The sequence below is a fragment of the Sciurus vulgaris genome, assembly GCF_902686455.1.
Source record: "Sciurus vulgaris genome assembly, chromosome: 7".
Taxonomy (NCBI): Eukaryota; Metazoa; Chordata; class Mammalia; order Rodentia; family Sciuridae; genus Sciurus; species Sciurus vulgaris.
Window position 1 is genome coordinate 82,611,711 of NC_136467.1, and position 16,979 is coordinate 82,628,689.

Here is a 16,979-nt window from a genome sequence, read left to right on the forward strand (position 1 = left end):
ACTTTTTTCCAAAGAGAACACAAAGCCAATACAATGAAAAACATTTCGTCAGAAATCATGTTCTGAGGGGGCTAGGGTTGTCGCTCAGTGGTACAGCATTTGACTCGCACATGTGGGGCACTGAGTTCAATCCTCAGTACCAGGTAAAAAATAAAGGTATTGTGTCCATCTAAAACTAAAAACAAAAATTAAAAAATAAATAAATCATGTTCTGAAACTCAACCACAACATCAGGTATAACCACAAAAAAGGTGAGGTCTCAGTCCAAACTCTAGTTGTACAATCTTAGGGAAAGTACTTAACGTCTTTATGCCTCAGTTTCTACATCTGAAGCACGGGATGCAAAGAGAATTTCAGAATTGTGAGGATTAGGTGAGGTAATATATGCCAAGTTCTTAGAACAGTTCTGGGTACATAAAAAGCACTGTTAAGAGTGTCCTGCTACTATTGTCACCATGGTTATCAGTATTATTATACTATATAGTAAACACCTGGGCATGTAAGCACAGTACCAACTGCTAACTGTCTCCCAATATTTGTTCTCCCACTCTTCTACTGTGGGAAGCCACCCACGACTTGTATGAGAACCAAGCGTAGCTGGTCTTAGGAACTCTTAATTATCACAACTGATAGAGACCACCTGAGTCAAGTGGTTATCCTATGTTAGCTCACCATTGAAATTCAGGTACAATCATTGGATGTGGGAGTGACCCTCTAGAAGCAAATGGCTTGCTTACCTCCACCCTCCATCCTGTTTCTCAAAGAAGCTTCTACCAATCCCTTTTGATCTGTACCAATATAAATAAAGCACGTGTGGGAGCCTTCCTTTTTTAGAGTCAGACCCTTCTGGTCGTCTCAATCATTCATGACCCTGCTCTTAAGATAATTCTGTCTTCTGTCATTATTTCTGATAAATGAATTTTATAGCTTTTATTTCGCAGCCAGCCCATCCCCACTATAGGAACCCTTTCCCTCAACCAAGCAGGTCATGCAGCAAGATTCTATGGTAACAGAACCCCAGAGTTTGAGATGAGCACAGTCACACAGAACAAAACTACATTTCCCAGCCTCACATCTAGATGTTGTTTATCCTTTCCATGGAAAATTAACCTCCAGGGGTTGGGGCCTAGCATGTATGAGGCCCTGGGTTCAATCCTCAGCACCACATAAAAATAAATAAATAAAATAAAGGTATTGTGCCCATCTAAAATTTTTAAAAAAATTTTTTTTAATTAACCTTCAGGACTCTGCCTGGTGGTGGAGGGAAGCTAGAGAGATAGGCACTTCTTCAAAAGACTTTCAGTCAATTCTCCTTATTCTGGAGTCCCACTCCCCCTCACCCTTTACCCAGAGGTATCTGGTGTTGCCAGTCCTGAGCCTTTGGATAACTCGTGATGTAAACCAGGCTGGTTCTAGGCTGTCCACCCTTGATCCTGCTTTTCCAAACCTATTAATCCCCTTACCTTCCGGCTTCCAACATTTTGTTCAGATTGTCTCCAACCCAATCCTACCCATGGATTTAGTCCTTTACAAAGGAACATTCCTTGACACTCTAGTGGAGTTTAGAGAGGAAACAAAAGCAAATGCCTATGTTGAATGGTGTCTTTTCTAGAGGTCTTGGCTATCGTTTTCTATCAAAACTCTCAGTGAACGATCTCTTTTTGTTTTTTTCCACATAAGGGAGTTTATTAAGCACACAGACAGAGTGTCTCCCTGCAGGGTAAGAGAGAAAATGAGAGGAAAAGAGAAAGGGCGCATGCGCAGGAGTGAAATGGAGGAGACAGCAAGTCAGTGAACAATCTTAATACACTCTTTAAATTCTGGCCTAACTAAAGAAACAAAGTTTCCTGGCATTTCTTACATGGTTTTATATTGCAATTTCATTCTTACGCTATTTTACTTTCTATATAATTTTGCTTTGGCCTATCCAGTATACAGTGATTTCCCTAAAGGGAAAATATTGAAAAATTTAGCACTTTCTAGAACAGTTCTCAGTCTTGTCTACACATTTGTATCACTCAGGGAACATTAAAAACTCTAACAACATGGTCATACTCTAAGCTAGTAACTCAGAGTCACTGGAATGAGGCCTAACTAAGCATCAGTACTGCTGCATATGGACAAGGCCAGGAAGCAGTATGAATCATACTGGAGCTGTCTCAGAACCCATTTTGAACATTAATCCTACATATGCACACACAGAAGTGTAAGGCAACAACTTTCTTATAATGACATTGCTGACGAGCTCTTGATCCTAATAAATTCTAATAAATTCATCTTTGAAAAAGGAAAATAGCCCAAGTATGCCCAGAACATAATGAAGAACTGCATTAATCTAGACATTAATCAGTGACATTTTTTGTACTTGTTAGACGACACCAATATTAACTAACATGCTGACTAGTCCCCATGGCAATGGTTACCGTCAGTGCCAGCCCTTCTCAACCTTCTCAACTGAGATCTTCAGCCTATCGCTGGTTTGTTATTCCTTCCCTTCTTGCAACCTAACAAACCACATGCATGAAGGAATCAGGACAATTTTGAGTGGCAACCTTCTAATTTTGCAGAAACTATAAAACTAACCCAAATATACAATCAATAAGAGTTGCTAGGTAGCAGATGTTCCAGAATATTCACATAAGAGGATGAACTTTGGAGTCTCATTCCAGCTGGAAACTAAAGCCAGAGGGCTTGTCTTAAACCTGCATTTCTATAGAAGGTCTGTTGTTTTTATTTAGATTTGATGTATGCATTTGTTAGTTTAGGAGAACTGGTGAAGATTCAAGTCCCCTCAAGCATCCCTGATAATGTTAGCAAAGGCAGGGAGGGACCTTAGATCCATGTGTCCCTATACCATCAACTGAGGGTCTCTCATTTGTAAGTGGTGGGGGGGGTTGGTTGTCTTTGGGGGGGAGTGTTTTGGTTGTCTTGGTGGGGGGGTTTGGGGGGGATCGTCTCTCAGAGGCCCAGAGACTGGACATCAGTCCACTTATGGCTGTGCACCCTTTTGGCAAGGGCAGGTAAGGCAAGATGTTGACCAACTGCTAAAGCCTTCACAATACATTAGATGCTAACAACTAGACCTAATTCCTTCATAGTTCAGCATAAATTAGGCACCAAAATAAATGCAAATAACACCAGAAAAGGACCTGCCAAAATGAAGCTGAGTAAGGAATCCTGATATATTAGACTCTTCCCACAATGAAAGCCATGTCTAAGGTACAGTTCTTAAAAAAATAATACCTGTTCTCTAAGCTGGTTTGTTCTTGGAACATGGAGACTACTCCAGGGAAATGGCAAGCAGAATGTAAATAAGGAAAGCAGTGGCTCTACAGTGCTACAGGAGAATTTCAGCAGTGAAGACAGTGGGTGACTTGGCTGGTGCTCCCTTAATAAAACGCACACTGAGCTAAGAGTCACTTAGGCTGGAAGACTAAAGAACAATTTTCACTGCAATTTTACTTTACTGAAATCTTTAAATAAAATGGCAGATAACATCAGATAGTGAACTACCCTCTCCCCCCGTGCTCTAACAAAGAATGTACGCTAGATATAAGGACAAAGATAATTTTACAAGAGCCAACTTAGAAGAATGCTTTATTGAGAGTGCAAGTCTCAAAGTCTATTTACAAGTATGTGAGAGAAATCAGGAGAGGCCAGGGAGGCTGGAGGCTCAACAGACCCATGTCCCATCCTGATTCACTTTCAGCAGACTGTGGAATGAACGGAGTCATTAAAGAGAAACAACTAGTGCAACTGTATGCCAAGATACTGAACTTATTCCTTTTTTTTTTTTTTTTAATTTAAAAATATATTTTATTATTTTTTTATTTATTTTTATTAAAAATCATAAATTTACATAGGGCAATCTTATTTGATTCATTCTGTTATTTTTTCCCTTCCCCCCCACCCCTCCCACCCCTCTTTTCCCTCTATACAGTCCTTCCTTCCTCCATTCTTACCACCCTCCTTATCCCTAACCCTAAACCTATTCCTTTTTATATAAAGTTATACACTATGAGCAGAGTTCTGACATTCTTTGATATATATGAACAGAATAATTAGAAGCTAAATGGTCCTTAGGCAGAAATGGTGCAGAATCTTTATTTGACAAAAGAAAAAGTACTTTCTTCAGGCAAATGACTGAGTTGCCTAACTGCACTTGTGAATTTGTTGAGAATGCTGTGAAAGTTCTCTCCTTAATGTCCATTCTCTCAGTGTTTAATTTAGACTTTAATAAATACAATGGACTTACGCCATTTAATATGCTCCATTTCTTCCTTTGATTAAAGAATGAAGATGTGCCTACAATCACTTAAAAGTTTCTAGTTCTCTTTTGAGGAACTTCTTTTTAAAAATGAAATGCTCAAATTCAGTGTATACAGGATCTCGATTAATTAAGAATATAATGTTGGGTTTGTGTGTGTTCCCTTTTTGGCTTAGAAACAAGTTTCTTTGTTTCTGCTGGACACCACAACTGGCAAGGACCAGAAAAGAGAAAAAGATGGGTTAAATGAACAGCCTGCCCAGAAACTGAGAAGAAATTCCTTATTACTAAAGATGCTTGAGTTTCCAGGAGCCAAAACTGCAGAATAAGAAACCTCTGGCTGATTTATGACTGGCCACATGCCACCACTTCTGGCTGGTGGCCAGAGGACCTGTGGGGAGGTATGGCGGAATGCCACAGAGAAGGTCACGCACTTCGTTGCTAATGCTGCTTTTGGGTGTAGCTGCTCACCAGGAAACTGAAAACTTTTGGTCCAAGGAGCTCCCCAAGTGATTTCTCAGCACATGACATTTGCCAACCTTTACCTAACTGATCCTTCATCAACTCTGCCAATCAAAGCAACTGAGAAATCACATCTATGTTAAACAGGAACAGAAAACAAAGCAGAGTGCTCCAATCCTCTGTGACTTTTACACAGGCAGTCTCACACAACAAATATTTGGCTAATGATATCAATGCTATCTTCCAGGCAAGGCTGTTTTTACTGGCTACTCCTATTCTGACTAGAAAATGATTTTTCCTAGTGAATGTATTATTATTATTATTATTATTACTATTACTATCATGTGGTTTTTATTACTGCATTAAAGGCACCAAATAGTGGATTTCAAAATAGAATTAGAGGCACAAAATATGTAGTTGTATAATAAAATTCACATTTAGATACAAACTTCCTAAGAGAATTAAGCAAGTGACTTCAGGTAAGTGACAACATCAACTCAATATCTGAGCACAAAGTCAAGCTGCCCAATAGCTACCACAGCCACCAGACACACAACTTCTAGAAGAGCATTCTCATGTGTAATTTAGCAAGGTAGTGGTATTTCAAGTTGAACAAAACAGAATGGAAGAATCCAGGTATTCTCAGGTACTAATGACCAATCTGAACTTTCCAACAAAAATTATGACACTGATCCTTCTCCTTCAGTCTGAAAATTCAGCTTAGAAAATTTGGCTTATTTAATGACAGTTTTACTCGCTATTTTTTGTTTAATTTTGAGGAATTTGGTAGAACTGTTAAACTGATGATCCCCAAGGACCCCTGAGAAATTGAAATCAAGTAATATGCAATGCTGTCTTAAAAAAAAAATTATTTTTGCAACTGGTCTAATATATGCTATTCTAAGAATTATAGCGGCAGTGGGTCCATTTTTAATTCCTTCCCAGTTTGTGGCTTATCTTTGATTTAAAAAAAAATGCTTGTGATAAAAGATAAATAAATAGTTCCTAAACACATTAAAAAAACATAAAACCTAAATTTTTAACACCCTTCCCCTACCACAGCCAAAACCAAAGCATGGAAATCAAAGAACTGAAGAACAAAGAGACAAAGAGAAACCATTACTACATTTCTCACATTTGTCAAAATCATAAACTGTTCAAGTGTATGAAAAGCTGTATTTCTATTCCCAATCCTGTGCTCAAAAGGGAATACTATGGCCCTCTAAAAAGTACTACCATATCTGAAAAGGAAAACGCTAAATATGTAAGTATACTAGTTAAGATTACTATGTTCTAATCTATCTGTACCTACAGGTCAGTCAGATCCAAGAACAGCAGAAAATGCATGATTCCTGACATGCAGCCTGAGCAACAGCAAGGAGTGTTTATACACCATCTTTAGGATTTGTGTGATTCAGCTTTTTAGTGGACATCATTTTATGTTTAACATTTCTTAAAACTTCAACATGTATTTATATTTCATTTAATTTTTAAAGTCTAATATTTCTTATTCACTCAAAAAAATTGATAATATGTATACCCATTCCCTCATCATCTATTGCTAAATGGGAAGTTTAAAGCAAAAAGAGAGGTTAAGAACTCAAAAATTACATCTGTGTCAAGTAATAAGCAATTGTAAGTCCACATAAAGAAAAATCACTGGCTTCAATGTGCAAAAATGTAAAAGCTAGCTGTCAAAAACAGAACAATTAAAAATAACTAGTGTACATTAAATAAATACCATTAAAGAAAAAAAAAATCTGTTCCTCCTTCTATTAAGGGTAACAGAATGTAAGACAATTTTCAAAAGATTCAGTTTGTGGTTTTTTGGCTTTTTGTTTGTTTTTGGTGCTAGAGATTGAACCCGGAGCCTTGCAAATGTTATCACTGAGCTATATTTCTAGCCCTTTTTATTTTGAGACAGGTTCTCCCTATACTGCCCAGGCTGGCCTCAAACTTGCCATTCTCCTTCCTCAGTCTCCCTAATAGCTGGGATTATAAGTATGTACCTCCATACCTGGCTTAGTGCCAGATTTCAGAAGCTAATTTAGCAACATCAGCCCCATGTTGATGTGTGACCTATGTCATACTTGAAAATGAAAATGTCAAATAAAAGCTCTTTCGTTCTTTTATTACTTATTGCTCTTAATAAAATAGTGTCATTTTCTAATTCTTAATCATGAAGTTTAAAAAGATTAAATGAATCAATTTTGTACTATCTGACAATAATTATGAACAATTCCATTTTTCCTGGTCCACTTCAAGCACTCACATTTGAAATTTTTGAAAGCCTGACATTGTAAAGTAAGGTTTACAAAACTGGTTTAAAGACATTAAAACCTGAAAGATGCTTAAAATGTCAAAGAGAACACCTGTTGGCAGCTCTAACATTCATTATTTAATCAACTGAGGAAAAAAAATTAGCCAAGGCAGCAGTTGCTATCCAGAACAATTTAATGCTTTCAAAAAACCTAGTGCATAGGAGAATACAAAAGATTTTTTTTCAAACTTTTTAATATGGGCTTCTAATAACTAGCTTCTTCTTAATCCATGAATAATCAAAACACTTGAGCTTTACTTAATTAGAATTCCTTATATGTATCATATTTTTTAAATGAATGAGTTGCTCACCCACTTGCCACTGTGTAACACTAACCTCTCAGAACTTTAGTTTCTACATTATGTACAGTCAGAGCAGATCAGGCCTTTTCAACCTCAGTGCCACTGACATTTTGGGCCAGACAGTTCTTTGGTGGGGGAGGGCATGATAGGATATTTAGCAGCATGCCTAGTTTCTATCCACTTGATGAGTGCCATCCCTCAGTTGTGACAACCAAAATATTTCCACACAGTGCCAAAATCACTAACAGTAGAGAACCATTAGACTAGATGTATCCTCAATTTTTCTCCAGTTCTGATATGCCACAAAATATATTAAATATCTTATTTTCTTAAATGTTGCTTGTTAAGTCACTGGTCAACAGGTCAAATATGAGAATACTCCTTTTGATTTTTTGAGCAATTAAAATGCAGTGACAAATTGTACCAATTCTAATTTTAGGGGATTTGAAATAAAAAATCAAAAAAGGGGGCTGGGGTTGTGGCTCAGTGGTAGAGCACTCGCCTGGCATACGTGAGGCCCTGGGTTCCAACCTCAGCACCAAGTAAAAATAATAAAGATATTGTGTTCCCCACAACCAAGATAAAAATATTTTTTAAAAAATTCAAAAAAAGATCATCGAAGCAATAAATCTTAAAAACTAATATAAATGAGGTATGTGTTAATATGTTCATCCCATTTCCAGGGTAACTCCAACAAAATTAAAGAAAAAAAAAAGAGGAAAAAATAAAAGGCATATTGGTGGATCACAAAGTAGTCCTAATTTTTGAGGAACTGCCATACTGTGTTCCAGAGAAGCTGCACTACCTTAGATCCCTACTATAAATGAACAAGAGGTTCAATTTCATCACATCTTCAACAATATTTATTTTATTTCATGTTTTTTTGATAACCGCCAATCAATAAGCATGACATACTATCCCACTATGGTTTTGATTTACATTTTCCTAATAATTACTAATGTTATATAACTTCTCATGTGCTTATTGGCCATTTGTTTATATTCTTTGGAGAACTGACTACTGAATTCCTTTGCCTGTTGTTTTTACTGGGTTGTTTGGGATTTCTGTCGTTGTAGTAGAGTTTTAGGCATTCTCTATGTAGTATGGATATTAATCCCTTACAAAATATATGATTTGCAAATATTTTCTTTCATTCTGTGGCCTGCCTTTTTATTCTGTTCACAGTGTCCTTCAAAACATCAGTTTTTCATTTTGATAAAGTCAAATTTGCCTATTTTTTCTTTTGTTATCTGTGCCTCTGAAGTGATATCTAAGAAATCATTACCAAATCCAACATCATGAAGCTTTTACTCTACATTTTCTTTTAAGAGTTCTATACTCTAAGAGGTCTTTGATCCACTTGGAGTTAAATTTTGTTATGGTGTTAGGTAAGGATTCAACATCACTCTTTTACACGCAGATGTCCAGTTTTCCCAGACTCATAGGTCAAAAAGACTGTCCTTTCCCCATTGAATTGTCTTTGCAGTTGTTTCAAAATTATTTGACCATATATGCAAGAATTTATTTCTGAGTTTTTTATTCTATCCCTTCAGACAATACACCTGTCTTTATGCCGGTGTCATTGTTGTGATTACTGAAGCTTTGTAGTAAGTTTTGTTTATAAGGAAAGTGTGACTTCTCCAAAATCTTCAGAATTGAAAATAGATACACAAAGAAATACTTGCATGCCCATGTTTATAGCAGCATCATGCACATAGCAAACAAAGGAAAGGCAACCCCAATGTCTTCCACCAGATGAATGGAAAAACAGTGTATTATATACACATAATGGCATATTATTCAGTCTTAAAAAGGAATTATTTGAGATGGGCTCTTGCCATGTTGTCCAGTCTGGACTTGAACTCATGATCCTCCCACCTCAATCTCCCAAGCAGCTGGTATTATAGGCATGTACCACCAAGCCCAGCTAAAGGAAGGACATTTTGATACATTCTACAACATGGAGATACTTTGAAGACACTGTGCTAAATTAAATAAATCAGTCAAAAGGAAAAACACCATACGATTCTACTCATATGAAGTACTAAGATAGTTAAATTCAATAGAGGTAGAAAATAAAAGGGTAGTCAAGGGCTGAGGAAAGGGGAAATGAGAAGTCACTGCTTGATAGGTATTCTGGTTTTGCAAGATGGAAAGAGTTCTGGTGATAGATGGTGGTAACAAAAACAATAAGATGAACATATTTAATACTACTAAACTGCATGCTTAAAAGTATTAAAATGGTAAATTTTGTTATGTATATTTTACCACAAAAATTTTAATTAATTTTATAATTTATAATTCTGTTATAAAATAATTCATTTTGACTAATACTTTTTATAATTAATAAATTTATTTACAAATTATTCCTTTTTAATTAATTTTTTAGATTATTTTTCCCTCTCTCACTAGAGGGAAAAGAAGGCACTATTAAATATGTATATCTAGTTCTACCATATATACACTTTTAAAAAAGACAGGAAATTTGAAATATCAAGAGAAACTCAAAGTGTCTGACACTCAGAAAGTAAGACAATCACTTCAAGTTACTAATAATCCTTTAACAACTTTTTTTTAATAATCATATTAGGAAAAAAAAGGTTTATACCCACTTATTTATAGCTGTTTTCACTCCAAATTCCTGGAACAGTTAGCCATTTTACAATCTATATCTGGTATTAAATATGCTTTTAAGTCATAAGTATACTTGAATAACAGGACTAAATCATGTATTCCATTTCCCTGAGGAATTTTTATGAATTTTATCAAGTTCTTACTTCAGTAAAATCAGTTTCAATTTGAACCGAACCCCAACTGGCAAAAAGTCACTCTTCGATGGAACCGTGACACTAAATCCAAAAATATGATTGGCACTGAAGTATCCGTTTTTCACAGCAGGAACATATAACAGAAGGTCACTATTTGATTGAAGATGTTGATTTCATGACTCCTATAAGAGACCTGTCCAAAGATAGTGCTTGCATTCCTCAAATTTAAAACTTACCATGCTGAAAAAAGGAGCTCCTTAAGACAAAATTAAGTGCCTAAGGTACCCCAAGATTCCAAGGTGATACAATGATCACTACATTCCTAAACCTCTAAATGAAAAGGGAATCAATGCATGAGGAACCTGTGTTCCTCTTTTTGAAAATAAATAAAAGCATGAAGACTACCTGCATGTGTGCAGAAGGGTTCACAGGGGTCATCTGGTCCTCGACCTTCACTTCACTGATGACAACAGGGGCCCAGAGCCAAGTCCCCATTATTGGCATACTATAGATTAACACTCGCCTTTTCCACACGCCTGTCCTAGTTTTCCTTCCTGACTTCGGTGTATTAAAGTATCTGGTTACACAATTTCTGTGATGTTTACATAAGGAAACAAGTAAGTGGTTATGAGTTTTCCCAAGCTGCTACGACAGCCTCACTTGTAGTGCAAAGGAATGAATATAGTAATGGAAACACATCAGATCCCAGGAAAAGGCAGATGTTCAGGCCTGTAGCCTTACTTGGCAAGTTCTCTACTATTCCTTTTCTCACCTAAGCTTCCTCCAACAAGTGGGCCAGACAGAGCCTAAGAACCACAGCCCAGAAGTATTCATCTCAGTGCAGAACGCTGCTAAATAAAAGTATACCTTGCACCTGACACATCAAAGTCTTACTTGAATACAACATACATACACACACTCAGAATGAAAATGAGGACAATTCAGTAGATGCACGTGCCATTCAACATAGAATCACACATACCCTCCAAATTAACCACTCTGAACTGCTCTCTCTCATCACCTACTTACCAGAATTCCCCTAATTCCAATGTTGTCCTGATCAACAGATCATGGCCTAAAGAGTTCAAAGGAGGCCAGGTATGAGGGCACACACCTGGAATCCCAACAGCTCAGGAGGCTGAGGCAGGAGGATCACCAGTTCAAAACCAGCCACAGCCAACTTAGTGAGGGACTAAGCAATTCAGCAAGACCCTGAAGTTCAAAGCTGCATCAGGTATACAGTGAGTTAATGAGGAAATATTACTCTCCTTCTTTTCATTTGCAAGGCATGTATATTATTTTGTTCTATGAAAGGACAGGGAAGGAGCAAAGAAGCAGTTCAGTGGTGTTAAACCCACACTCACCTGTGTTATTGGGTATACAAAATAGCTCTGTCTCCCTTCCTTTTTCTCTTGGCATTACTTCTAATTATGTAGTTCCTTCATTTAAATATTAAGTGGTATTCAGCTTTAAAATACTGTGTCAGTAGACCTGCAATCCTTCCACTCTACCTTCTGATGGAACATAAAATGCCTCATGACAGTTCCAGAGTACTGGTGCAATAGAGGAAGGATCTCATTACAAAGTGCAGGCTGCCACCTACTGTCGGTGATCCCCTCTCACTCAACACTCAGATTTCCCCACAAAGTGAATTGATCCCTTACCAGAAGTTTTCATTGCTAAGTCATTTAACACAATGTATTTAATTACATCAAAATAACTTTTAGTTATTTTACATACAATATTTTAAACTAAACAAAAAGAACACTAAGCAGACATGCTTCTGAATAGCTAAAACTTCCTGGCCTATATTCTAAAGGGCAGAGATTATTTAAAAAGGATGTTTTGGGATTTTGTTGCTTTTGGTTGTTTTTTTTTTTTTTTTTTTTTTTGTGGTGTCCTGAATGTATATGAATGGTACTTTTTAATATGCAAGAAAAACCTAATATATATTTCTCTTCACCATTCCCTTTATCCTTCATTTCTAAAAACAGAAGTTCACTCCCTCTCATTAGAGTGGTGATTGTTAATCTTGATCTAGTTAGAATCATTAGAAGTTTGAAATCATAGTTCTAAAAGCTATTATAAAAATTCACAACAGCTACTGACAATAAAGCTAAGAATTAATTAGCCATTAATTAGCTCAGCCCCTTGCCATGTAGACATAAATCTGCAAGTGCCCGCCAACATTACTAAACTTTTTCTCAAGAGTTAGTTTTTCCCTGTTTTAACCTTTTTATTATTTTTTTTCAGTTGGACCAAACAAAGTAATGAAAGGAAGATAAGAAAATTCCTTTCTGAAGCAGAAGACCACTGTCTTATAAACAGATAAATTCACTCAATGAAATTCATTTAATAAATACAGCCTGACAGGATTGATTTGGTGCTAAGAATTCACAGATGGCTTAAAGATTTGTTGTCTTTGAGAAGCTGTCTGGTAGAAGATCTAATGGGGAGATGATTATAACATAACTTGCAAGATGTAAGACACAAGGCTATAGCTCAGTGGTAGAGCACTTGCCTAGCACGTGCAAGGCCCTGGGTTTAATCTCTATCACTGCAAAAACAAAAACAAAAAACAACAACAAAAAAATATGTAAGAGATACAATCTAACGTGATAAAATAATGCCTGAGACTGTTTGAAGGGTCAGGGGGACCTTTACAGAGGAAACCTTCTGAAGAAGAAATAGTTTGCCAGGTAATCAAATGGGGGAGAGATTCAGATAGCATTTCTGAAACAATAGAGGGCTTAGAAGACATATCAAGTAATTCAAAATTTTTAAAGAATAGAGTGGATAAGGTCAAGTAGTTAGCTAGGTAGATCTCGAAGTCTTTTGTACATTGTGCTACGAAAAGTGCATTTTAGAATGATAACACTGGCAACAAGGTAGAGAATGGACTGAGGGAAAGTGAGACCAAAGGAAAGGTGATTACTAAGAAATGAAATTGCCTAGGCAGAGAAAATTAAAAATATGAACTACCAGGGCAGTAAAAATGGAAGGGCTGTACTGAAGACAAACTATGAAGATAAAATTTTCAGACTTGACTGGATGTAAGGAATGAGAAAGAAGGAAGATACAAGGACCTTCCAGTTTCTGGCTTGGGTAACTCAATGGATGGTAAGACCAAGATAGGAAATGCAGCAGAAGGCATGAATTTGCTGTGTGGGTGTGAAGTTTAGTTCCAGAAATGCAGCATTTTAAATGACTGTGGGACACTGCAGTGGAATAGTGAAAATATAGATTATAGTTCAGGAAAGAGGTCTGGTTCGAGACAGGAATTCAGAAGTTTGTGAGTAACAGGTGCATGGATGAACTGCCCCAGATGGAATGAGTTTAGTAAGAAGAGGATCATGGATGAGAAATGGGAGACTCGCCAGCTTAAACAAGCACATGGTATGAGTCAGGCAAGACATGAGAGCAAAGGGCAGAAATTGCTCAGCAGCATAACTACACCAAGCAGGAAAAAAAAGGCTACAAAAGTATATACGAGATGGATTGGGGTTATGGTTCAGTGGTAGAGCACTTGCCTAGGCGCTGGGTTAGATTCTCAGCACCACGTTAAGATAGATAGATAGATAGATAGATAGATAGATAGATAGATAGATAGATAGATAGATAGATAGATAGATAGACAGACAGATAGATAGAATTAAATTATTTTTTAAAGTACATACAAAGTTTATAGACATTATCTAACATTTTAAATTATTCGATATTCAAGTACAGTCCACAGTATATATTCCAGGATATACAGTTTTCTCCAGCTTATCTCTAGAAGTACATGAGCAATTTTTATTTTGTCTTTTGTGTTTTCTGTCTTTCCCAATTTTTCTACAAATGTACATGCAGTACTTCTGAAATTAAGTGTATGCAGGTTTTTGTTGTTGTTTTTGGTTTCTTCAGTTTTGGGAGTGGGGGCAGTTTGTACCAAGGATTGAACCCAGGGGCGCTTAACTACTGAACCACATTCCCAACCCCTTTCTATTTTTAATTTTGAGACAGGGTCTCACTAAATTGCTTAGGGCCTCACTAAGTTGCTGAGTCTGGCTTTGAACTTGAGACCTTCCTGCCTCAGCCTCCCAAGAAGTGTTTACAGGTTTTTAAATGTTTCCTTAAAGATCTAAAAGTTTGTAGGAGTCTCAATGAGCAAAAAAGATCATCTTTTGCTCACTATCTCAAACTCTAAACAGCTGTTAGCTAGAAGGCAGAGAGACTGGATCCAGAAACCCAACTTGCCACAGCTAGAGAAAACAAAAAAGCTGGAAGTGCCCAATAAGTAAAGTAGAACAAGTTATGGTCTCTTTGATTTAAGTACATCATAATCTCACACACAGTACAATATAGAGACAGGTTTTTTTTTTTTGGTTTTTTTTGCATTGGGGATTGAACCCAGGTGCCCTTTACCACTGAGCTACAACCACAGTCTTTTTTTATGTCAGGAGAGGGTCTAGTAAGTTGCTGAGGGTCTCACTAAGTTGCTGAGGCTGGCCTCAAACTTGCAATGCTCCTGCCTGGGATTATAGGCCTAAGCCACCACACCAGGAAAGAGAACAATTTTAAGAAAAAAAATCTTAAAGACACTCACTCCTCACTCTGTGCATACACATGAGCAGTATGGGGCAGGATAAAGGTAAGAAGAGAGGGAGATGTCAACTCCTCCTAACTCTGTGGACTTCCAGATTAGATAAGAAGAGAAATAAAATGTCAAAATTACCTCAGAGGCATCCTTAACCATCAGGACAGAAATGCATTCTTTACACAGCAAGTCAGAGGAGTGGTAACTGACAGCTGATCAAAACGCATTCCATCAGTTCTAAGTCTGACTCAACAGAAGTAAATAAAAGCAACAGGCAGAAATCAATCACATGCCAGGCAAAAGACAGAGCAGCTGGGATGAAGTGGGCAGAAGACTGTTAATTTGATGTCAATTTGGCCAGGCCGTGGTGTCCAGTTATGTGGTCAAACACAGATCCAGAAGTTGCTGTGAAGGTATTACTTTAGATGTGATTAATTTTTAAATCAATAGCTTTGAGTAAAGCAGTTTATCCTTCACAATGTGGGTGGGCCTCATCCAATCAATTTAAGGCTTTAAGAGAAAAGACTTGAGGTTTCCCAAACAAAAAGGAATTTGGCTTCAAGACTGAAACATAGAAACCCTGCCTGAATCTTCAGCCTGCCAGCTTGCCCTACAGACTTGCCAGTGCCCATAGTCATGTGAGCCAATTCCTTAAGAAATAAATCTCTCAGTCTTTCTCCCCAACAAAGGATGAAATTTGTTAAGAGAGACTAATAGGCAGAATCTTGAACTGGAGGAAAGGGAACTGAAGTTCCTGGCCAAGGCATGCTGCAGTAAGACACCAAAGGTTCTTGAAACAGACGGGTGACAAAACATTGACAATAGTTTAGTGAAGATTACTTTGGAATCTCTATTATGTGTAATATGAAGTAAATCAGAAGATGCTAGAGTTAGAACACATTTTGAGAACTTGAGGTCATAGGACTCCACAGGTGGCTGAAGAAATAAAAAGGAGATCACCATGTAATAAAACTACAGAAACTTAACAAAGTATATTTAGTATTTTTAAGATCTTGAAGTAGAAGTTCTACAGGTCTCTCTGCCACATTCTTCCACTATGTTGCTCTGTCTTACCTGGAGACCTAAGGAATAAAGCTGGCTATCTATGGATTGAGACCTCTGAAACCCAGAACCCTCAAATAAACTTCCTCTTAAAAAAAATAATAATAAGTTCTGCAGGAATACTATTCACATAGATATTAACTTACCATATTTGTCTCGCAGGCCAACAGTGCATCTGAAGACTCCACCAAAGGCAACATCTTCACCAAATATTACTGAGAAAAAAATGTTTAAAGAATCCATTTTATTTAGTAATCCCCAAGTTATACTAACCATGAGAAATAAACAATTTAAATGTTTATATTTTAAATCATTAAGCAGAAATGGACCACAGATCTAGCTCAAGGTTTCTCAACTTCAACATTATTGACATTTTGGACTGGATAAATCTTTTGTTGTGGGGGACTTCCCTGTGCCTTGTAGACATACAGCAGCATCCTGGTCTCTACCCAATGGATGATAGCTGCCCATCAAATACATAGCTGTGACAACCAAAATTATCTCCAGACACTGTTAAAGGCATGGGAAGCAGGGTTGAAAAGAACCTCCCCACAGAGACAGAACCACTGATCCTGAATCTCATCTTGTTTTACCCAGGAAGAAAATGAGGCCAGAGTAGTACAGTGACTTGCCAAGTCAGAAAGCCAGCAGCAGAACTGTGACTCACCGTCCCAGCTCCTGGGTCTGTGGTTTTCTTAAACATAGTGTACAGTAAGAGTCAGCCCTCCGAGGAGCTGAAGGAGGAGAGTTCCAAACCAAGAAGGTTCTCAAATAAAGAGACTTAGACTGTAAAACAGACAGGATTCGAATATGGTAGAACACGGCAACAGAGGAAAGAATGGGGCCGGTGGAAACTGAGAGGAGCCTTTTGGTAAGACAAGAATAAATTAGGGGGCATTCAGAGAGCCCAACTCTAGTTCCATGAATGTACCTGAGTTTTATGAACCTCAAGAAAATAAATCTCCCTTCTTTACATTCACTCATCTAGTTCTGTCATTCTCAGATAGCATTCAAAACAAATCAAGGTCTAATCATTCTCTAACCTAGCTCTCACAGCCTCCAAAAAAATAAATTACCTCCTTTTCACTTACTTAACTTTAAAACAAAGGGTTCGAACATGGGTCAGTCACAGAGGCACACACCTGTAATCCCAGTGCTCAGAGGGCAAGTTCAAGGCCAGCCTCAGCAACTCAGGGATACCTTCAGTAGCTTAATGAGA

The 16,979-nt window shown here is 37.3% G+C and overlaps 1 protein-coding gene across 1 annotated transcript in view; it reads right to left on the reverse strand.

Annotated features, from left to right (window-relative positions):
* The window catches only part of BCKDHB (branched chain keto acid dehydrogenase E1 subunit beta), a 240,503-nt gene that overhangs the window by 184,225 nt on the left and 39,299 nt on the right, over positions 1-16,979 (reverse strand). The window contains exon 3 of the mRNA XM_079146543.1: positions 15,907-15,975. Coding sequence (XP_079002669.1) covers positions 15,907-15,975 — 69 coding nt within the window. The remainder of the gene's footprint in view (positions 1-15,906; positions 15,976-16,979) is intronic.